Source organism: Rhopalosiphum maidis, chromosome 3 (assembly GCF_003676215.2).
Source record: "Rhopalosiphum maidis isolate BTI-1 chromosome 3, ASM367621v3, whole genome shotgun sequence".
NCBI lineage: Eukaryota > Metazoa > Arthropoda > Insecta > Hemiptera > Aphididae > Rhopalosiphum > Rhopalosiphum maidis.
In genome coordinates this window covers 33,155,631-33,181,362 of record NC_040879.1, presented here as the reverse complement: position 1 = coordinate 33,181,362, position 25,732 = coordinate 33,155,631, and the positions used below count along the sequence as shown (strand labels likewise).

Below are 25,732 nucleotides of genomic sequence, written 5' to 3'. Positions count from 1 at the left end.
TATTTAAGAATTCATTATTAAGTTAATACTATTATTCAATAAAAAATGATGCATTAAGCATTAAAATGTAACTAAGAATAAATAGTTATAAACGTGTTACCACTATTTTAGTTACCACAATAGTTATCTACTATTTCATTAAAAAAATACACTACCTATGTTGAATTAAAGTTGATGAATAACAAGAAATATTAGTCAGATGGCTTTGTAACTTGACTAACATTTAAAGCAAGTTGATACATAAATATAAGTACAAAAAAATATACATTTATTCCAAGTACAATTTCAATAACAAATATCTAAAAGCTAAATCAATATATTTTGTGTTGGTTATAAACAATTTCAAGTGGTAATGCCATCTAGTAAAATAATAATATACTTTCAAAATTAATATAACATATATTACCATGACCAATAAAACACCTTAAATTAATATTAAATGTAATATAATAAATAATAAAAATAATATCAGTCTTATTTATTTTATTATTTTTGATATTTAGTTTTAGTAGTTATGTAAACAGTTATTTTAGAATAAAACTTTCACTCATTGCATTCATAAAATCTTCTTTAGTTACCATTAAATTGTCATCAGTTGCACATTGTTTGTCTGAAATATGTTTAGAATATTTATTTTAACTATTCATTTAACTTCTAATAGTAATAAATATATAATTTCAACAGTACGAGTGTTTATGTATCCATTTTAAAAGTTTACCGTTAATATGTATTATTCGTTTTTGAATAATTCTTCTAGCACTGTTTAGCCATGCATTGTGACACATTCCATACAATTCAGCCCCTGTTACTTGATCTGGTAAATGCTCTATTAAATCTTCGAGATGAAAATTTGAATATAAATTAAATCTAAGAAAATTTAACTTTTTAGAACATTTTTAAAAATAATATAAACGAGTTGATAAAATGTATAAATTGTCTAAAATGAAATAAAATAATATAATATATATATATTTTACAGGTAATGTTAACATTTGAATAACATTGATGTCCATGTTTTTGGACAATGAGTAAATTTTTGTTTATAAACATAAAGTACCAACATTATCCAGATAATATTAATATAAATTAGTCAATATTAGATAATATTAAAAGTTATATACTAATAAAATATAGAGTTTTTATTAACATTCTGTATACTATATTATCACAATAATAGTGTCAAACTTCCAGAATATAATAATTTATCTTACTAATAAATTTAAAAAAGATGGGTTTATCATTCTATGTAAGTTATAGACTATAGGCGGTATAATATCTTAGTTGCACAATATTTTTGTTATTCCTTATATTATAAATGATATATAATACACCACACTGATCTATAGTTAGTTTGTTTTTACATGTGATATTTACGAGTGCGATTGCAAAAAGATACAAAAGGTGTTCATGCTAGGAGAAATGCTACAACAATTGATAAATGTAATTCACCTAGCATTTTGTGCAATTTAAAATTGCATGGTAGCATGCCATATAGATGTATAAAGGATAGCACTTTAATTCTATATTTAAAATAATATTTCAAGTAATAATTCGAAATATAAAATAAAATATTCAATTTAATGTTGTATTATAAAAAAAATCTCATATTAATTACAATTAATATTGTGTTAATATCATTGATTATAAATAGTAATTACTAATAATACATAGTAAAATAGTAATACTATTTATAATCAATGGTAAATATTTAAATAATTTAAAATTATTTTATCTCATGCATAATACATTTCTATAGTTGTTAAGCCATCATTCAAAAGTTCTTGGCTAATTTCATATTACTTGGTTAATGTTAACATTAGCCAATAATTTAAAAAAAATTATGGCAATTAATAATAAATAGATAATGTTATATTATTAAAAAATCATAATGTTGACATTATCCAAATGTTAACATTACCTGTACCATATACATGTATATATATATATATGTGTGTTTGATATAAGATACAAATTACTATTATTTGAATAAAATTGTACATACTTTTTTGTTAATGCTCTTAATACATGAAGCTTTGATTCTTTATCATTACAACCACCAACATAAATACTTTTATCAAGTCTAAAATAAATAATTATTTTTGATTAAGCGTGGTAAAATTATTAATATTTAATAGAATACCTTCCTGGGCGTAAAAGTGCAGAATCAATAAGATCTGGTCTATTTGTAGCACCTAATACAAATATTTGTTGATTTTCAGATGTCATTCCATCCATTTCAGTTAGCAATTGTGATACAACTCTATAAATATATATGATATGAAAAAAGAAGCATTATTAAATAAAAAATCTTTACCTATCTCCAACACCTCCAGAATCTCCATTTTGACCTCGTTTTGGAGCTAATGAATCAAGTTCATCAAAAAACAAAATACACGGTACAGCTGAACGAGCCTTGTTAAACACTAATAATTATTTTTAAACATTAGTTTGAATACTTTAATTTCATATACTACGCATTTTATTTTCCTAGTACAACTTAAAATAATATACAAGTGTATTTTTAAATATTTACCTTCTCGTACATTAGCTTCACTTTGTCCAATATACATATTAAGTAATTCAGGACCTTTAATTGATAAAAAGTTGTATTTACATTCAGTTGCGACAGCTTTTGCTAATAATGTTTTTCCAGTTCCAGGAGGACCATACAATAATATTCCTAGGTGCAAAATTATATCCGTTAAATTATTCTTAAAAAATTGTTGCCGCTCACATAGATAGTATTATTCGTACACATATTATTGAATTTTAATGTGATACTATAAACACCTTCAAATAACATGTCTATAAATATTTATAAAAATAAATTATTGTGCTATTTGCCATTTCCTATCAGTTATTGTTAGACAAAGTTGACAATACCAATTAATTGACCATGTCAATATGTAAGGAGCATACGTTGAGCATATATAAAGAAAAAATAATTTTTTGAAATAAGATTGTAGTTTTTTATTTTTATTTTATAAATTATGAACTTTAAAAAAATGTTTTTTACTTTTTTGTAAAGGATAAAAATATAAATATTTCTAGGTATGGTTTGATTTCTTAAGTTAATTAATCAATTAATAATAATATAAAAAGTAAAGTGTGAGCGCCGTGCTCATAGTGTAGCAATTATGTTACGAACTATATATGTACCAACGACGGGTTAAATTAAAAATATATTAATTTAGTTTTAATGATTCACTTGAATGAAATGGATAAATTATGTGCCAATAATCATGTTTAAAGGACGATTAGTTTACTTGCTTACTATTTATTTGAATTTTTAGCAATAAAGCACACTATAAATACATGCTAGCACCAAACACAATTAACATACTGTAGCAGAATATAGAATAGAAATCTCCTATCAAAAAAGTATTTCCTAATACAGTGAATTCAATTAAATACAGCCAAGTAGTCAAACTTTAATACAGTATTCAAAGTATACCATTATATATTTAATGAAATTTATTACCTGATCTCCTCATATTAAAAGTTGAAGGTTTCAATGCAGACATAATTTCTTCTTTCACATTTATTAAACCACCAACATCATCCCATTTTACAACTTGTACTGATGGTGCTCCAATTGATTTTGTGAACATTAAATTGATTTTGTCTATAAAAATCAATATTGAAATCAAATAACCATTGTATATTTTAGCATAATTAATTAACAAAGTTCAATCAATACAATAATATTAACTTTTAAAGAATTATTTACGAACCTATTGAAAGCATTATATCAGATTCTTCTAATATTACATCAGTAATTTTAATATTATGTACAGCCATATGATTCCTTTAAAAAAAAATGATATAAATAATTAATAAAAGCATATCTGTTTATATTTTAAATATAAAACAGTTTCATTTCTAAATTTACTTTACAGCTAATAGTAACAGTGTCATATAATTTATATAATTGAAACCAGAAGTATGATCTACAATTTGGTTAATCATCTTGTTATCTAATTCAATAGAATCTCTTTTTAAAATCCATTTCAATAATTGTTCTCGGTTTGTTTTACTTAAACTTCCAACTTGTTGACATTGTAAAAATAATCTTAAGAAAACAGGGCTTAGTTCTTCTTTTGAGTTTGCAGTAGCAATAATTATAATAGGATTCTTGGTTTCTACATTTATTTGTCTAATAAATATATCCAAAATTTCTTGTTCTAAATCTTTAGTGGAAGATAAACATAAAGCCTGTAATAATTGGGTAATATAATTCATTATTTCAAAAACGATATATCTTAAAAATATCAATATATTTACTTCAATATTTTCTAAGTGTAATAAACAGGGTGTTAGTTTTCGAATATCATCAAAAAAATATTCTATTCGTTTTTTAAATTGAACAATATTGTTTGTAGGCCAGTTGAAACAACATTGAGATATGTATTGTATTCCAAGATATTTTGATACTGATTCAATTAATAATTCTTTGCCACAACCATTAACTCCATAAACTAAGAAAATTGGTTTCAAAGATTGAAAATCTAAAAAAAAAAAAAAAAATGGTAAATGTTTTGAAATATAGTAGATTTTGATTGTTTAAACTGTAATTGATGTGTCTGAAAATAAATACATGCTGTAATACTTGTAGACTTAATCATGTTTATATTTAATATATTGTGTATCTTTTTCTTCTTAAAAAAAAAAGAAGATAATGCACATAATAATATAATCATTCTACATTATTCATAACAAGTATAAATATTAAATATTTTTTATGATAAGTATGTATATATACAAGTATATCACAATAATCTGACACATTTAACTGTAATTTTAATGTAAAATTGACATATCTCCATTACACAGCATAATATTAAAAAAATATCCAGTAATTGAATTTTTACTTTCTCAAGTCAGATTTCCAATTAGTTTTGATTATAAAGGTTTTACTGTATTCCATTTTTTTTTTAAGTTGATAAAATATTGAATTCATTACCTGTACGTCTCTGTTGAATAAACGGTTTGATCATCGACACAATTAATTCTCCTTCATCATTCATTCCATCCGGAAATATGTTCAAAATAAAATCATTGAAATTATTTATGTTTAATTTTTTTAGGTTATTTATTGCAAATTCTTTTTCCATAGGTAAATATGTGTTAGTTGAATATTGAACTTCATTTACTTTAGTATGTAAATTAGATATATAAAATTTATTTTTGCAGTTATATAAATTTATTTGCACGCTTCTTTCTTCTAGGTCAACAATTTTAATATAAACAATTGAAATACTAGTAGGTTCTAGTAAATATTCTGCTTCTGGATAAGATTTTTTTAAATCCAATTTTAATATATCTCCTATTGACACACATTTTGGCAGAGAAAAATAATTGTAAAGTACTTTATCCTGTAATATTTGTGTCTGTGCATTAAATACTAAAGGTTTCATCACAGATATTGATACTTTTTGTGTAATTTTTGGCTCAAAGTCTTTTAATGGTTTGATAACTCTCAACATACAAGCTTGACATGTATGATTGCAATTACATAGATTAAATAAATTTGTTGAAGTTAGAAGGCATTCAGATTCTTTATAAGAGGTCAACACTACTATTCTGTTATAGTGTGACATAGGTAGTTTATGGGAATCTATAGTTTTAACGTTAACTAGAACCCATTGCATGTTGTTCAATTTTAATTTGTCTAATGTTTCTTGGCTGACAAATATACAATTGTTAATTTCTAGATTGTATTTTAGAATTGTTATATTGTCATAATGATGTGTTACAAGCTTTTCCAATATATTCTCAGGAACACATTTAAAATTTATTTCAGATCCAAAAAGAATGTTGACTCTGAGATTATGAAACATTTTTGACCGCAAGACTTGAGATTTGGATCTGTTATAACATGACTTCAGTACATAATTTATGAATGAAATGTACTTGAGAAGATATTTCCTTTGAATCGCCATATTTTTGTACTTATAGTTTTAAGCGTTATCTGAAAACGTAATCTCTGGATGGCATTAGACGAAAAAATTGTAAAAGACTGACTTTCACCAGTTAATTATAAACGATGACGATCTCCCCAACGGACTAAAGAAAATTGGAAAATTAAATAAAAATATAATTTACTGATAAGAATAAAAATCGAAAATGTATTATCAAACACAGTAACCCGAATAATTGCCGGTAAGCAACTATACACGTCCGTTAATATTATGATATAATTTATGTCGCCATTTTTTTTTTTTTTTTTTTTAATACATTTTCCACCTCGTGAAACGTTTTGATAACGTTTACATACCCCACCCCGACCAGCCGTGTTTAATGTTTATTTACTAATTCTAAAGTCTAAGCTACTCATTATTTAAACGAACACAACCGATTTACCGTAGAAACAATTCGTTGTGTTATTGTTATCAGACTATCAGAGCTACGTCTTATTGAGAGTGTTATTAATTACAATTGTTTACAGGCATTCTGTTAATTGTCTTAATTATACACATTACACGATAAAGTTATATTTTAATTAAAACCACGGACTAAGATATCTTAGTCCCGGATTAAAACCCAATTATAATTCCGTATTTATATGCGATGCAATTGAAACACAGTTCCTTTTTTATGTGCCTCAACTGATCAAAACCGGCAGTCAGTGGGAATCGTTTCGCGTATTTCGCGTGACCAGCATTAACGAGTCTACCCGAATACATAGATGTGCCTTGGAAATTTTGTCTCTTAGACGATATTATGTTACCAACAAAGCTCAGAGCATTAAATGATTGTTCCACCGACGAGAGCAGCAATAACGATGATGTGCCAGTTAAAATTACCAAAGAAGCGTTGGTAGGTGATTTTCAATTACTCATTCAGAAAAATATCAAAAAATTTTATATTCTAACAATTTTTTTTTTTTACTACATATGTGTTGAACAAAAAAAAATCATGTTTTTTAGTTAAGATTAGGTAATTGGATATTTAAATTAATAATATTCATCACCAATTTTGTAAACGTGTTGCGTTTGATTTATAATTAATCGTTTATTTATATTTAGGATTACATTACTGTATTATACCCAGTGGTGTTTCCATTATTTTTTTTGAGAGTATACTATATAATCAAATATAAACATTTAATACAATAAGAATATTTTTCTTATGGTCTATAGTAGTAAAGCCGGTAAAGAGCGTGTCAATAATATGGAATAAAATTGAGATTGAGAGCATACACAGTATACCCATAATATTGAAAAAAAATCTTGAAAGTATACGGAGTATATGTAGTATACCCTATGGGAACACCACTGATTATACCTTCCAAATAATAGAATCTTTTTTATTTCATCATGACCAAAGATAGAAGCTAAGATAAATTTTTAAATATTGTCATCCATATATTTTACCTTAATTATACAAACTAAAATTCAAATTATTCATAGCACTTAAACTTTAACCATATTTATACATTTAAGTTATAATACTAATAAGTAGGGCTTGTAAGTTCATGCACTAGAAATTTCAGAAATATGCATACTATAAAATAAATCAAGCAAATTTTGAAATAATAAGATATAATTATTAATTTTACATTTTACATAATTTTTTTTACATTATATAATACACTTTATGGAATTCAAAGTTTTGTTATCTTTATAATCTTAATTAATGTAATTCTTTGTCTGATATTTTTTTTCATCTTTATCCTGCACCTAAAATAAAAATATTTAAATAGAAGCGCAGGAAAACTATACTTTATAGTATCATACCAGCAGTTAGCAAATAGCAATAATATTGGTGTGGGTATTAACAGAGCTGGCGCAAGCTATTTTGCCGCCCTATTAAAACTAAATAAATAAAAAAATTAAATAATCATATTATACAAATTATGCAATAATATTGATTTACCTAAAAACATTTATTTTCAGTCATAGTATTTTTGTCATATACATAAAATTGAAGTATAAAATAGTCTTTACATAACACATAGATATAAATATACTCAGAAATATACTTATAATATTAATACAAATATAAAACTGCGAAAATTTTACAAATATTTTCAATAAATAATCATAATAAATTTAGTTATACAAACATTTTCTTGGACTTGGCGTGTTTGCAGTATTTTATAATTTCTTCAACGACTAATTTGTGACTAAAGTGATGCTCGATTGCTATTATTGCCAATTCACTAAGACAATCATTTGTCATTGTTGAACGAAGGTATGTTTTTATTAATTTCAATTTTGAGAAACTTCTTTCTCCGCTGGCCACCATCATAGGTATAAAGTTAAAAGTATACGTAAAGCAATAGATACATTCAGTACAAGGTCTTTTATATCAACAATAAATTTTAAAAGATCTAATGGAGATAATTTTGAATTAATCATTGATGTTAAAAATTTTAGTTTATCTGCCATATAAATTCCATTTATATCAATTGAATCTCCATCTGTTAATAAAAATTGTAAGTCCTTATAGCGTTTCATTAATTCTTCGTGTTTCATATCTTTTAATTTTTCAATATCGTATAAAAATAGAAAATTATCACTGTGTTCTTTTAATTGTCCAAATCTCTCATTGATGCTATTTACAGCAACATCAAGGATATAATTAAAAAAGTTAACTTTATAATGAATTTGGGGATCATCCAAGTTCATCCACGTTCTTATGTGTAAAATTTTGTTTCACACGTCGTGCTACAATACGACCAATCAAAAAATCAAAAATTGGATCTGCATCAATTTCCTTTCCTAGTTCTGTGGCACAGAAAATGAACTTGTTAAATGCTTCATCACTATTAGATCTTAACTCTTTTAAATATAGTAATAAATTTTCTAAAATTTGCATAGCTGTACTAATGTCAACATTTATTTTTTGCAAAAGTTTTAACAGGGTTAATGCGATTGATTATATCATGCCAAATAACTACAGAACATACAAACTTAAACTGTTTAATATGCTTGCAAAGGCATTTTGCTTTATGTCTGGCCATAGAATCCAAATTAGTGTCTTGTGTTATTTCAAACAAAGCATCATTAATATCTCCTATGTGGTAACGAAAAGGTTTTAGTGCTTCGACTCTGCTTTCCCATTGTGTTTGACTCAATGGTTCAATATAGTAAGATTTTTAATGTATTTTAATAAAACTTATTAACATGTTTGGCAATACACTTTTTGTACATCACTTAAAAATTTTAAAAAAATTTATTTTGCCTGTTAATAGATCGGTACCATGCCTCAATTAAATGACGTCGCAACATTTCAACTGATGTTCTATGCATTTTTCGTAGGATTTTAGTTTTTTATTCTCCCCATGAACATGTGATACATCGTATAGTGTTGATTTCTAGAATTTCACCTGTAGCCAATCTTTTTTTCCTCGTTTACCTACATATTTGTTTCACCATGATATTTATGGCATAATTAAGAGCAGTGGTGTATATAAACATTAATTTCAGGGAGGATTAAAAAAAATTTTCCATTCTTAAATTCTAATCAATTATATTATCAAAATCAATGCTCGTACCAAGCATACATTTCATGGGAGGGGGGTTGAACCCCTTATATATGCCATGTCGTTACTATAAATTAGTTTTGTTATTTTGTGGTAATAGTTTTGGTAGGTCATATACTAAACCGGTAATACAGGTAGTTCGCATACTAAACTCGATTTTTGATCGGTAGGTCACATACTAAATGAACACTAAAAATTAATTTTATTATTAAGTATTAATAAAATATTTGATTTCAGGAAACGAAAGCAGAATTACAATATAGCCAAGCATTACAGTGTTTAGCTAGAGATCAATTAGACGAGGCAGAGGAACAATTATCAAATTTGTTAAAAAAAGAAATTATTAGTTCTGTATGTTTAAAAAAAATGTCTATCTTTGATTTTTAATTCATTTCTAACTATGTTTAATTGTTATTGTTTTTAGCTGAATACTACATTGAACCAAAAAGATAAATCTCAATCATTATTAGCTCATTTAAAATATTGTTGCCTTACTAATTTAGGAAATCTTTTGTTAAAAAAATCCAACTACCATGAAGCCTTAATTCATTATCAAGAGGTGAAATTTATTGAATTATTTATTTAAAATGTAATAATATTGATAACTTAAATGTACTATTTATTTTTTAGGCTTTAAAAATGGATAATACTGATTTAAATCTATGGTATCGAATAGGCCTTACTCATAGCAAGTTATATCAAACTGATCAAGCAATATCAGCATTTTTGGAGGTAACTAATAATTAACAAAACTACTTTATTACTATTGCTCTACTAGTTGATGTCCCAAAATATAAGCTCTAAAACATGATTATGTATGTTTTACATTTTTGAATGGTAATTGCATAACAACAAGTTTCAAGCGTCAATAAATTTTCCTCATTTTTATCGGTGAAGACTAGTGTTTTTAGTATTACATCACTACAATGACCAGGGGTATATTAGAGCATATATAGTGAAAAAAATATTCATTTTATAAGTATACGGTTGATAAATGTTGAGTATGAATGTTGAAAAATGGAAAAGGGTATATTATTTTATTAATTGTTTTTGAAAATTTAAAATTGGTTTATATTTTATTGTATAAAAATAAAAATAATATAGATTGAATATTACTTATCAGGTCGTGTATGGTATACTCGCATAATTTAGGACCGTGGTGTAATCGAGTATATTATAATATTTACGGCTGTTATTGATAGTACTATTTATATTTTACAATGGTACTGACTGTGTCGAGCAAAGTAAGAAAAAAATTTTTGAGATACCTACACTTTGAAAAATATGGCGTTTACTCAAGACATTATTTACCAATAGATCCTTTGAAACATTACTGGTGCTACTAGTGATTATTTAGGTTCCTTCAAAATAAAAATTATGTTAATATAATATTGTAATAAGTTGGTTTGAATAATTTGTATTTTAGTACAGTATTTTTCCAGCATATTTTTTGCTTAAAATAACATAAATTAAATAATAAAAAATATTTTTCAGGGTATTAAATGTAATCCTAATCATTGGCCTACTTTGGATAAATTGATAACTTTATTATATGCAAGCAATGAATATGTTTGTTGTTTATATCATATAAGCATATCACTTAATTTAGATTCTGGATATTTAAAAGGACATTTTATTAAAGAAATTATATTCAAAAAATTTCCATCTTTAATATCCTATTTTAAAAGTTATTGCTCAGATGGGTAAGTAAAAAATAAGGTTAAAATATTTAAATTTAAAAAATGTATAGAATAAAATAACTTCTGTTTTTATATATACTTTCAGTGGTTTAGATATAACATGTGCTGAAATAATAGATACAAATATACAGCAAAGAGTATTAGATGAAATTGAAGATATTAAGAAAAATGATCCTACTTTATGTTTAGGAAAGTCATCTAAAAATATGGAGTGCAAACCAAAATTATATGCAAAGCCTTTAGTGTTTAAAAGTTGGGAACAACTTGGAAAATGGTTATTAACAATTTATGATCATATGTTTGAAAATTATGAACATTCGGTAATTATAACTTATTTAAAATGTAAAGAATACATTTTTTTTAATTTGAATAAATATTCAGTTTTAAAAAAATGATTAGATTTAATGTTTAACATTTAAACATTTTCTAAATCCAGACTCCGTTAAAAACTAGTTTCCGATTTCTGCATTAATGGAACCAAAATTTTTCTAAAGTTTTATTTTCGATTATATACGACTGTAATTACAATAGTTGCTTATTGTAATACTACTTTGTATAAACAAAATATCTCAAAATATTTATAATATTTTACATAATAAAACTCCTGAAATTCCTAATAGCACAAAAAAGTCACATATTTATACATAAATCAAGCATCAAAAATAAAATTTTTAGGTTGGTAAATCATTATATAAAATAAACAAATTTTTCTCATTAGTTCTTACTTCAATAATTTATCATTAATAATAATTTGAAAAAAAAATTTTTATTTTGTGTATTTCTTAAATTTAAAATTTCCTGTTTCAATTTTGTTTCTAATACTAACATAAAAATAATCAATTAGTTTTATTAGCTCTGGACATGGATAGTTATGAATTAATGTTAACAATGTATGATTAATAACTATAACTGTGGCGACTATGCTTTATAAATCATATTTTTATCTTTTTTATATGTATACCCATAATTTAATTTCTGTAAGTGGAATTGTATTTAAAAAATTAATGGTTATTTGAATTTTTTGCAATTTTGTTTTGTTGATTATTTTTAATTTTTTTTTAGCTATTACTATTATTTAAAATAATATAAATACTTAAGCAATAAAATTTTTTTATTAAAATATTAATGGTACTGTAATGAAATATAGTAAATCATTGATTAATGACATGGTATATTCTAACATAAAAATTTGTAGATTAATTGTTTAGAAATTTATTATCTCATACATCGAATATCTATCTACATATTGTTTAAAAATAATGTCTTATTTTAAAAACAGATATGTTAATAAATAGAATAGTTTCTTTCATTTTTTTAATAGTTTATGGTTGTATTTTACATACAATTTAAAATAATATGTTAATTAATTTTTTTAGTACATTATTTGAAATTTTAAAGGAATTTTTAGTAAGTTTTCAGTTTAGCTGTTTTTATTTATTAATCTGAAAATCATTCTAATAACTTATGTATATCTTGTATGGGAATAATGCTTTGTTTCTTATGTATAAAAGTGAATACAAAATTAGTCATACTGGGCCCTTAAAATACTTCATTTTAATAACTTGGCTATTATAATATATCAGTAAACTTTAGTTACATAAAATTAATTATTTAATTAAATATATATTTCAAATGCTTAACTATTATTTTTCAGCTTCTTTATGAACCTATACAATTCAACCATGAAACCTCAACTCCCTACACAACGAAAACCCATATCAAAGTAGATGAAAAATTTATTGAAGATGATTTTGAAAAGCTTTCATTCAAACTTGATGGTAGATATTATAAAACAAAGTTTATTTCATATAATTATATTAGTTTGTCAACTTTAATAGTTCCTGTAACAAAACGAAGAAAAAGTTCACCATCATTTGCAGATCAACTGAAATTAAGTCGGCGATCAGCTCGAAATAAAACAAATTCAAAAGCTAACGAGTCAACACTAGTCAAATCAATATGGAATACCATGCCCCAACATTTATTGTAAAATTAATTTCTAAATTAGATTATATTATATTATTGATTAATAATTTTATGATTATATTAATATTACTACATTGGTTTAAGGCTTAGCAATGATGGAAGTAATAAATGCAATCCAATTAAATGGTCTGACGATTCTATGGATACAATGGACTTGTATAGGTTATATGAATTCTCAGATGCAATGAGTGATGGACTTACTGAAAATTTACTGAAAAATAATATTTCTGAAGAAGAGCGCCTTAAGTATATAATAAATAAAATACTTAATACAATTTAAAATAATTTAATTTTTGTTTTTACATTATTATTAGACAAATAAATGATGAAAACTATTTTGGGTCCAATCATGAAGCAAAAGATTTAAATAACTTTGTTGAACTTAATAATAAAAAGTCAATTTCTGATTTACTAGAAATTTTTTTAGTTATTATTGCAAACAAATGGACCAATATTTGGCCTACCAACATGGTTCAAGTATACATAGATGTTTTCAAAAGAGTATGGTAAGTTAACTAAATCTATTACATAATTTTTCAATATTTATATTTGATGTTTTATTTAATTAGGATTCATACAGAAAAACAACATATAACTTATATCTCTGACTCAAATTTTGATTCTTTAGACGATGAACAAATTATACAAGTGAAAGATGAAATTACATCTATTTTAACTTATGGAGAACTATTATGTGATCTTTATTTTCAATTAAAAACTAGTCATAAACCATTAGAAGGAAGGTATTAATATAATAATAATATGATATAAATATTAATTTTTATTTATATTGATTATTATTATTAAATCATGTTATGTAAATTCATTTTTTAGTATAATTGGAGGAGACTTTTGTTCTTTGTGGATCGGGAGTATAAATGATGCACTCTCAATATTAGATTTAAAAGATTGTCATATGATAATTAATGTTCGTTTTCTATGGCTAAGAGCATTATTTCACTTGCAAGATAAAGAAACCAGGCTTACATGTGATGTGCTTGAAATGGTAACCTTAAGCTTTTAATATTACTTTTTTGAATTTATTTGTAATTATATTGTTTTTACAATTATAAATCCCTATCAAGAATGAAAATTACAATTTTTGGGGTTGTAAATATTATCATAAATTAAAAGATCACCCAATACAATTTTTTTTCTACAAATTTTTATTTAAAGTTAAATTATTGTCTTAAATGTTTAAAATGTATAAACTTCTCATAATTAATGATCTATTTTAAGATAACTATCTTAGTTTTTGTATTTGATGTATTTTTTGCATGTGTTGTTTTCATCTTACAAACAACAAAATAATAAAAAAGGCAAGATCTGTTTTGGCTGTAGAATAAGTCAAACAACCAAATTTTAATATCACTAATATGAAAAACCCATTAATTTTGTGTTTTTCAAACTTGATTTATTACTTTTTTTGTAGTTTTGATTTAAATAAAATAAGGTAGATGTAAAATCAGTTAAAGTTCATCTTTTTTTAATGTGAAAATTTGGTTGCTTAACTATAGCCCGAGTGGTTCTTACTATGTTGTATATTTTGAAGATAGAGCATTTGAACGTGAAGCATTTCATTAATAAGTAATTTTTGTTTAACAAGCTTTGGGTCGTCTTCACATCAACAACTTTTACAACTATTTTTAGTATTTCTATAATTAATATCACTAATATTACAATTTTTATAACTTTTTAAACAAAATATTTAATTATATGAAATAGTTATTATTTATTTCATAATTTTATAAATATTTTTCCACTTAAAATTCCTACATTTAAAATATTGAATACATAAATTAATTAATATTTTAAATTCTAGCTTAGACTATTAAAATAATTAAATTATGGTTTTAGTTATTGAATTTCATCTGCGATCTGGATGATTATGAAATTGTTTTACCAAATTTAGAATATTTTTACCGAATAAATAAAAGGATAGCAGATAAACTTATTATCACATTGAAAAGGTTTGTTCACTAATGTATTATTGTTTATATATGTATTTTTAAAATTAAAATGTTTATATCTAGGAATAATTCATTAAGCACTGTAAAAAATCTGTACGAGTCAAAAGAATACCTAAGCGTTGTTAATATTTTAAAAGATACCTTAAAACCTCAATGTGCTTTTATGGAGATACCCAGCTATCAAACTATGACACGAATGAATCAATACATATTTATGTTAAATTCATTTTTAGAATTAAAAAATTATCATGTAAGAATACATAAATTAATTTTAATATTTTATTTTATAATTTTTATTTTTAAAGGAATTATTTAAATGGTGTGAGCCATGCTTGTATGAAGCTATTCTACAACATCGTAAAAGTCTCATAGAAGATTGTGATCCGAACCAAAAAAATAATCAGGCTGAATTTATAAATAATATATTTTACGCTATGTTAGAATCAATAAAAATAGAAGGTTTAGATGTTTGTAAGTAGCAAAATTGCAGGATGTAAAGGATTCTATTATTAACATTATGTTTTAATAGTCGATAATATATCACAAGGATCTAAATCAAAACTTGTACAATCGATCATAAATCTTCTATCATATCTGATAGAAAATTCTGATGGAAATCCAGAAATTGATGCTGTTTCTCCGTGGTTATTAATTTACAATCTGTTAAAATAGTAAGTTACTTCATGCCTAATTAATTGAAACTATTTAAAAATAAATTTTGTTTAAAATATATTAAAGCAAATTAAAATAAAATGTTTCTTTTATAATTAATATATTTTAAATTCTGATATGTGTATGAGTAATAAATAATAAAATATAATGACTAAAATTGTTGATATTTCAAATCATGCTTGGTTTAATTAACTTTAAAATGAATATTTATTTATTACATTTTATTAGTAAGTATTGTAACCAATACATGCATGACTAATTTTTAAATAATCATTTATATTTCCAGTGAGGAATCTAAAACTGAAAATTCATTTTCTTCTCAAACCACTAACATTCCTCAGTCTTTATCATTGCTCTTCTTAGGTCATAAATATTTAGGAAAGTGAGTATCACATTGATATGTCTACCCATATAATTCTTTTTAAATTTTTACATTCATATTATAACTTGTGTAGGAGGTCATGGTGTTGTTTTGAAGATGGTGTTCTTCTATTCCTAACATTATCAGAAATAGAGCCATTTATTCATACGGATTTGTATAGCACATCACTAGTGCAACAAGTTGATCAAATTTTTTATTGTTTATATACACATTTAATCAAACGTAATAAACCACGTCATGTACAGGTATTAGAAAATAACTTTTTTGTGTTAAAAATTTTTGTTTTAATAATAATAATAATAATAACAATAATTGTTATTTATATAGGATCACCAGTCTATGGGATTAGCTCTAACATGGCCAAGAGCTAGACAATTAATGCGTTTTTATCAACCGCAAGAATTACCAAGTTATGATGGTATATCAAAAGTATTTACTATAAATTCTGATACAGAAGCTATGCTTAAAAAAGTCATAGCCCTTATACCAGAAGAAATTAAACCAAGTAAATTTAATTTAAATGTGTATAAAGAATACAATTTTATAAATCATTATTAATTTATGTTAATATTTTAGACCGATTAATGGATAATTTAATGATGTATATCAGAGGAGAAACAGACCAGTTGCCTATAAATGATAATCCTTTACCTTATGATGTAAAAGATATTTTTTATTTAATGGCTGATTTTAATTTCAAAAACAAAACTTGGGTAAATTATTAGATTTTAAAAATATTAATAAAATTATTGTGAATAATGTATTATTTTATTTCAGGGTAAAGCTATTCGATTTTACATACTTGATCTTTGCAATAACTTAGATCGTTTTGATTCTTGGGCTGCCATGGCTTTAGCTAGGGGTAGTCAAATAGAAACAAAATTAAATTCAGTAAGTCAACATTTATTTATAATTGTTTGGACTATATGTTTTACTGTGGAACTATTTTCAAATTTGTATAATAATTAGTTAAAATATTGATTACGTATAGAATATGATAAACGTAAGAAATATATATAAATTATTATTATAGATTAAAATAAATATTTTAGTTCATTAAAAATCTTCTTTATAATTTGTGTGAATAAATGTAAAAAGTATTAATTAAAAAAATATTTTTTCAGTGTGAATCAATAAAAAATGAAGGTGACATAATAAGAAAAGCTCATATGACTGGTCGATGCTATAAGCATTCTCTAAAAATAAGTCCTGAAAATACAACTCTTCTCATTGAATATGGAACATTCACTTATAGCATTCATTCTTTTTGTTCACGTTTATTGAAACAGGTGTGTATTTAAATTATTAATAGTTTTTAGTACTTTTGACTGATTAAATCCTTATACTTTATTTATTTTATTGCTATGTATATGAGTGTGTAGAATGCTATGATATTGTGTTCATCATTGATTGGTCAATGTCAAATTTTTGTCAGTAGTGAATTAAACATTAATAATCACCAACCTTTAATTTTAGTTTTTGATTTTTAAATACATAATTTTTTGTCAAAAAACAAAATAAATGATGTGAATTATATATTATTTAATACTAATGTATTAATTAAAAACAGTGATACCTAATTACTAAGTACATTAGTGTTAATCACGTATTTTGTTTAAATAAAATGTAAAAAAAAAAATTAATTTTTGTAGCTCTAAAACATTTTAATCCAAAATTAAAATACGATGTAAAGTAAAAAAATTTAAAACTAAAATGTTTTCTATAATTTCTATAGTTATAGTTATTTAATTTAGTTATTTGTGAATAAAAAGTTTCTATAAAATTGTATTATATTTTGTATATCATTAAAAGTTATATAACTTGTATTTAAAAAACTAAAATAAATTACAATTTGAAGTATAAAAATTGTATTTATTATTACTTTTTTTTTGTATATTTTTTACAGGAAACCTCTAATATGAGTTTACAAATGTTTGGAGAGCTTGAAGATGAAAAAGAAAAAATGATCAAAATTGCTAGAAAATGTTTTGAAACTGCTAATAATGTAAATTTTTACTAAGATATATTTATTTATATATTTTAATGTAAATTATGTTATCAACATTAGGTTTGGAAATACACTGATTGCGATTCTCAGGATGAACGCTGGATGCATCATTACGTACTTGGGAAAATATCTGAGAAAAATGATGACAACTCAACAGTATTTATGGATCATTACTTAAAAGCTGCTCAGTATTTAGATTCCTATGGGGCTATGTTTCCAGAACATATTATTTATACTTCTCCTCAATATTATTCAATTGAAGTGCTTGAGGTAAAAAATCTATTTAAACATATAAGTAACGGTGTATAGGTAAATATCCAATTAAGATATGTTATAGACTGTTCAATTAAATCATTTTTTTAAAGGCTTTTGGCTTAGTGTAGTTATTTATAGTTTAATTTTAGTGTAATATTATTAAATTAAATTTTTTTAAGTGGTATCATGAAGGGTATGAGTTTTATACAAAACTTGTAAAAGTTTTGTTTAACCCATGCTTTAGAGGTTCCCAACCTTTTTTAACTCACAGCCCCCTTAGTCATTTTCTAAAAATCTGGAGGCACCCTATGGCCTATAAACTATAAACATAATTCAAATAATTTTGCATCCTGGTTGGGAAACTGCCATACACTATGTTAAGCTCCACACTACTAGTGTTAAGCCACTTGTTAACTATTAACTCATAGTTAATGGAATAAATTATAAAATATTTCAATTACTTATATGTATCAATATATTCGTAATATTTTGTATAACATTGAAAAATAATTTTTATTCCAGATTTATTACAGAATCCATGCTGGAGCATTAAAGTTATTAGAGAAGCATGACAACCAATCATCAAATGAAGAATTATTTACTAAAATTAAAATAGCATTAGATCAAATATCTGATATGTCTCCTATTGTTGATAAGTAAGCAATATATTTTTGATAATAAATACTAACTGAAATTTATCTGTTCAATATGTATAGGAAACCCAGTAATGTGTCCACCTCAGAATCAATAAATTGTAAAGATATAATAAAAAAGGTATGTTATAACTTAACAAATAAATTAAGTTGACAAATTATTTATAGGAATGTATCAATTTATCTTAATATACAAATAGATCATGTCATATTTTTTAAATTTTTGATAAGTAATACCGCATTTAATTTTTAACCTATGTATGCATGTTTTATAGTCATTTTTTAGAGAATTCAATTGATATATTAAAAAATTGTGTCAATTTACTATATAATAACTAATAATACATTTATTCACAAATATTTTTATTTAATGCCTAAGTATGAAATGTTTAATTATTTCTTTTGCAGGACATAAACTTGACAGTAAAACAAACATTAAACAACATCATTAATCATGTCATGACATCTGAAAAAGAAGCTGATAATTCCAAAATTAGTGTTCAAAGTGAATGTATTACAAAAAATGCTAACGTAAGTAATAAGTGTATTTCTGATAAAATATTCAATGTATATTCATTTTAAATTGTTTGCTCAAGGATAATTCAAACATGCCCATAAAAAAAATGAAATTGGATTCATCTATTCAAGATTCAATTCAATGTATGTGGTTACACAATTCTATATTTATTTATTTTGTAAAATTAACGAACTTCTTGTATTTATTGTATTTTCTTAGTTCGCTGGACATTAATTCAAAGGTGCCTTTTCGCTTTAGAAGATTGTATCAAAAGATTTCCTCAACATTACAAGTCATATTATCGGTTGGCTCATTTCTATTTCCGTTCACCATCTTATAAAGATTTTGATAAATTCAAAGATTTAATGTTTGGTGAACGAGGGTTATTTGTTGGACAAAGACCTCATAACTTTTTCCACGTAACTTAATGATTTTTTTAGATCTAGACAATTATACTTATGTGGTTCTAATTTAGGGTGTTTGGAGAATACCAGTTAGTGAAATAGACCGCCCTGGTTCGTTTGCATACCATATGAGTCGCTGTATACATCTATTATTAGATTTTCTTAAAGAAACTGGTGACCACAAGATGCTACTTGATTTGGCTATACAGCTAAAATACATACCCGATCTTGATAAGTATGTTATGAAATATGATTATTAATACAAACATTTTTGTTAATTTTAAATATTTAGAATATTGTAAGTAATAATTAAACTATGGATTTTAGGAAATATTTGCGTGATAACGAACGAGAAGGTATTTCAAAAGAAGCATTGTTCCTTAGTGTTCAGATATTAAGGAGAATGAAATCAGAATATGCTAAAACTAATAACCGCTGCAAAAATGAACTTCTTCTAATTCAAGTTTTTAAAAGTTATAAGCGTGTATTCAAGTGTTGGCAACAAAAAGATAACACATTATCTAAGCTATTATTGAATGTGTACCAAAACATTGTTGGAACAAAAGTAAGATAATTTTTATTCTCAAAAACCAAATATAAGTGGCTATTACTGATGCTAAATAATAAACATTAAATTAAAACACTGAAATAAGAAATACATTTAAAAGGACACTATTCCTTTAAAAACAGCTCCAATTGGAGACTATAGAATAAGAGTAGTTGTGTTACAAGCTTCAGTGTTGAGCCTTTTCCCATTCTCTTTAGAAACGGTTTTGCACCATAATCCATACTTGCATATGAAGTTTTTTTAGTAGTTGAAAGCCTAGAGAAAATCAACAAGTTACTAGGAGAGTGAAAAACAGCGATTAAAGGGGAATAAATGAAGATAGATAGAAGTAAAACAAAAACAATTGTGTATGATTTTGGAGGAAGTAAGTCATAACCCATTTAATGTGGTAAGGTATAAATTGAAAATGAGAAATGATGTAATGTATAAGATAATTAGTTTAAATATAAGTTCTTAGTATCAGTAGTAAAAAAAAAAATAGTATTTTTGAGGACAATGTCACAAATACAATATGCGAATGGATAAAATGAGGAGATAAGTATGTCGAGTAATGAGAATTTAAAAGGTAGATTTTATAAAATAGTTATGAAGCAAGTAATATTTATCAATTAGAATATTGGGTAATATACAATATAACAACAGAGTGGGAAATTGAAGAATATGGTATTTTTATTGATAATAAGAATTAATTTATATTAAGTAAATTTAATGTTTTTGAATTTATATTATAGGACGATGTATCAAATGACATTATCATTAAGTATTGTCAAAAACTTCAAACAAAAGAAAAAGAAATTGAGTACAAAAGCAATATTGCAAATAATGAAAATGTAAGTATATAGATGATAATCGATAAAAAAGATTCATCAAACTAAAAACAAATGTTTAATATTTTTGACAGAAACAGTTAATATATAATATTAGTGTTATAGTTATTTAATTTTATGGCAATGTGTATTATATGGGTTTAAAATTCTAATATGAGGTTATTCTTGTATTTTTTTTTACTTTATTGAATTGTGAACAGTGGAATATTTGAGGTTTGAGTGCCATGAACCCCAAGCATGGATCATGGATTAATTCATATAGTGAGGGAGGTAATTTGCAAGATAGTTTCATGGGCGTAACTTCTATTACCCAAAAATTAACCATCACTGTTTGCCCAAATATGATAAAGTAGTTTCCTCTTTTCACCTAAACATTTGTATTTGTGTTACCTACGGTTTGGGTTTGAGAAGTACTGTCTCATAACTAGTTTAATAAAGCCATTTATTATTACCTAGAGACAATTATAATGTTTGTATAAAAATATTAAAAAACATTAAAAATTTTAATTTTTTTTTTCAACGTTAAAAAATATTTACAAAACATATTTTATGTGATTATTAATTATTAATTAATCAAATCAAGTAATTGTTTAGTTGAATACCAAGATTTAATTAATAAATTCCTATCGACTTAACTCTCCTCTATATATTGTTGGATTTTTAATATATCTACACAAACATGATGCTCTCTAGGTTCTGCTAAATTGCTATATTACTAATTATTTTTAACTCGTTTTGAAATGGTGCTACCCAATGCGTTAAACATGATACCATGGGCAAAAAGAATTTAATTATTTATTAAGAGAAAAGAGGAAATTATTTTTTCAAATTTGTTAAAAAGAGAATCGCCCATTTTTGATTACTGCCCTGTTTACCAAAAAAATAATAATAATTAATTTATAAAAAATTCTCAATTTACCAACATCTTTGTTCTGTTGTATGCATAGTAATAACGTTATAAGATTGAGTATGTAACTAAGTAGTAATAGACAATAGTAGTATTTCAGTATTTGGTATAATTATGTATGAAGGAATTAAGGTAAATTGTCTTAGAGTATATAATATGAATAAAAATATATTTAATTAATTTAAGTATAACTTTTAAACTTAATTTCAACATTATAACATGAAATTGCATAGACATATTTTTGATATTTAAAAATTTTTATTTTTATTCTTATTATACCAATCAATTTATGATATAATAATTTAGTAAGAAATAACTAGACATTGAAACTCAATGTACATTTTTTTACGTACATTCAAAAACATGGGAAACATTACTAAATCATTAAAAACCGAAAAATTCCTTTTACGAATAACTAATAACCACAACTCTTCCTAGGCCTCTTTGGCTAATGCACCTCTAGTTAAACTACCTATAATTATATGATGAGAGAGGGGAACAGAAAATATTAAATTGTAAATCTGTGATTTAAATATTTAAGTTTTTATGTAATATTTATTATCTTTATTGGGTGGGGTACGGCCTCATTGCCCCCTTACAGTGGGTTCATTATAATATGTCCATATTATAATATTTATTATCATTAAATTATTTTAAAAATCTCTTCTCAAATCACTATTATTAAAGCCTTTAATTTTAAAAAATATCGCATAAGGCGTAAACTCTGAAAAAAATCCCGTATGACAACACTTTTTTAAATAAACCTGAATTTTTTTTTGTTTATCATTTCTCAAGTTGGTTTTTAACTATTACATTATGTCTTTTATAGGATCTTACATCACCAATTGCTGATTCTAAATCTACTAGTATATTTAATTCTTCGCAAGCTCTATCGACACAGATGTCACTTGAAAACCAAAAACGACTTTATTCGCCGCAAGTTTCACATGCGCTTCCATTAAATACACAGTTATCTAATCAAATAATGTCTATGTTTGCTCCATATACACAATCTCCATTGATGTTCCCAATGAACCAAGAGACGAGTTATAACTATACATTGCAACAAAAGTTGCAAGCAACAAAACAAAAACTAAAAAGAAACAATAATAAGCCAAAAACGGAAACAAAACGGTCAGCCAGTTCTAAAACTGACAAATCAGATACTCATCGACTGCCAAATGGTAAACAAAAAAAAAGTACTGGTATCAAAATCAGTACTGATGCAAAAGTTGTACAAAATCCTAAGTTATCCATTAATAAACCCAAGCGACCAAAAGCTAATCGTTTGGAACTATGTAAATCCTTAAATACTACACATAATATACCAAATGAATTAAAGTCATCACACAATTTGGATTCAACTTTAGAAATCAACAAACTGCCTAATACCATAGTTCAATCACAAAAGCAAAAACCCAACATTTCGTCTTCAGACAAACCAAATGCTATCAAACATTCAATGGCTGCAACACTTGTAGCTATGAGCAAGGCAAAACCAACTATGATGACTAAGACTACAACCTCGCGTAATCCAAAGTCAGTTTACATAGACCTGGATTCTGCAGCTGAACAGGCTCGTTTAAAGTCTACAATCCTCCATAACAAAGGCCCTGAAATAAAGAAGACTGCTACCGTCCCATTGAGTCCAGCCTTGTTATTATCATCTTGCCCAGGTTTAAGCATAACACCAGTTGTGAATACAAATGATCACCGCAAAACAAATGAAATACCACTGGTATCACGTCATGTTCAAAACATCCCAACAACTACAAAAAATTTTAATTTTGAACAGCTTCAGCACCTCGGTAATAGTCTGACAATTACAAAATCTGAAAAAAATGTCAATAAAAAATCCAAACCTGAATTGATCCTAATTGATTAGTTATAAACGATGTTAGAATTAATGTATGTTTTTTTAAGTAAGTAATATAGATACTAATCTATAAGTATTAACTGTATAGAATTATTTATTTTGTATTATAGGTTATACATTTGAAATATTTTATGTCTTATAATTTAGTGTAATGTTTGTATTGATTACTAATGTATTTTTGTTGATTGATTTCTTTCATTATAATATGATTCATTTTTAAGCTCCATTGAAAACCAATAAATTAAATATTTTTTTAAAAATTATTGTTTTATAAAAAATTTACCTATATCTACTTTGATTAAGAACAAACATTTGTATATATGTTTAATGTGCATGATATACAACATGACAAATTTATTTTCAGCCCAGATCTAGAAATTAAATAAGGAGAGGATGCTAAATAAAAAAATTTACTTCAAGCACATAAAAGCATAAGCATTAAGTTTAAGTTTTGAAATATTTTAAGTAATTATCTTAGGCCTAAGGGGCTTCAGCCCTCATAGCCCCTCCCTTGTATTCGGGACTGACTGTAAACAATTGATGAAACTATAATTTTAATAAAGGTACTACAGCAAATTTCACAATTTGTTAGTGATAATAATATAAGCACTCGTTATTTTAGACTAGTTTTTTTCTATAAAGCTTCTGAGAAAATTTTATTTAAATTAACTCTAACAATAGAATAGTTAAGTTAAATCAGGGTTTTATTAACCTTTTGATTGCAATCAATTTCTCATTTACTCTGTAACAAAGCAAAAAAAACAAATTTTACTATTACACTATAAAATATATTAAAAAACATCATATTCATTTATGCATTATAAAGTAAAATGTTTAAAAAAAATTAGAACATTACACTTCAATGTAAATGGTTATAAAATAAGTATAAAAAGTTAAAATAATAATACAAAACATTAATACAAAAATCACTAGGTATAATTCAATATTGAAAATAAATATATAGTCCTGTTCCAAATCTCATGGATTTTATTTATTGCCACGTAATTATGCTCTCGTAGAACTCAATGACCTTCTGAGGATATATTTTTTTCATGATATATGAATCAATAAAATCGTTTGGTTCCATGGTGTCTGTTTTCCATTTTATTAAGTACTGGAGTCCGCCATCTGCTGTCTGTAACACTCCTATTATTTTATCTACTTGCATACCATTACTTCTATGACCATTCTTTTTTTTACCAATTGTAATTGTTCTGTAAACATTTTAAAAGGTTTCATTATGCTTTGTAAAATCAAGACGATAAATAATTTTAATAATAATTGAATTATAAATTTATAATAACTGTTTGATTTACAATGCAGAAGATAAGTTATGCAAAGTGTGTAGGTAATGACATCAGTTTATAAAACCCATATATATATATATATTGATCATACCGGTGTAACAGTAATACAATATCGATACAGTTTACCTATCGAATCTAATAAATTATGAATACCTACCTACCGGCTACCAATAATATTACTTACCTACTAGAGAATAATGAAATGTGAAA

General features: G+C 24.8%; 2 protein-coding genes across 2 annotated transcripts; one reads left to right on the top strand and one right to left on the bottom strand.

The window, feature by feature from the left end:
• Positions 1-468: 468 nt before the first annotated feature.
• LOC113556880 (peroxisomal biogenesis factor 6) lies at positions 469-6,135 on the bottom strand. The gene is made up of 11 exons (XM_026962092.1): positions 4,964-6,135; positions 4,285-4,508; positions 3,893-4,215; positions 3,735-3,808; positions 3,482-3,625; positions 2,534-2,680; positions 2,315-2,423; positions 2,141-2,260; positions 2,003-2,080; positions 719-867; positions 469-610 (listed from the first exon to the last, which is right to left on the bottom strand). The coding sequence occupies exons 1-11, from the start codon at positions 5,940-5,942 to the stop codon at positions 525-527; spliced, it is 2,433 nt and encodes an 810-aa protein (XP_026817893.1). The 5' UTR covers positions 5,943-6,135; the 3' UTR covers positions 469-524.
• Positions 6,136-6,317: 182 nt separating this feature from the next.
• LOC113557011 (calcineurin-binding protein cabin-1-like) lies at positions 6,318-24,319 on the top strand. Its single transcript, XM_026962277.1, has 33 exons — positions 6,318-6,819; positions 9,728-9,841; positions 9,915-10,049; positions 10,121-10,222; positions 10,985-11,193; positions 11,276-11,510; positions 12,845-12,968; positions 13,029-13,176; positions 13,261-13,422; positions 13,491-13,682; positions 13,746-13,919; positions 14,011-14,182; positions 15,034-15,146; positions 15,210-15,396; positions 15,452-15,617; positions 15,676-15,817; positions 16,105-16,200; positions 16,274-16,445; positions 16,528-16,705; positions 16,777-16,913; positions 16,978-17,091; positions 17,325-17,489; positions 18,107-18,205; positions 18,269-18,478; positions 18,986-19,119; positions 19,180-19,237; positions 19,525-19,647; positions 19,713-19,776; positions 19,853-20,052; positions 20,109-20,272; positions 20,365-20,602; positions 21,337-21,435; positions 23,169-24,319. The coding sequence occupies exons 1-33, from the start codon at positions 6,724-6,726 to the stop codon at positions 24,222-24,224; spliced, it is 5,778 nt and encodes a 1,925-aa protein (XP_026818078.1). The 5' UTR covers positions 6,318-6,723; the 3' UTR covers positions 24,225-24,319.
• The last annotated feature ends 1,413 nt before the right edge of the window (positions 24,320-25,732 follow it).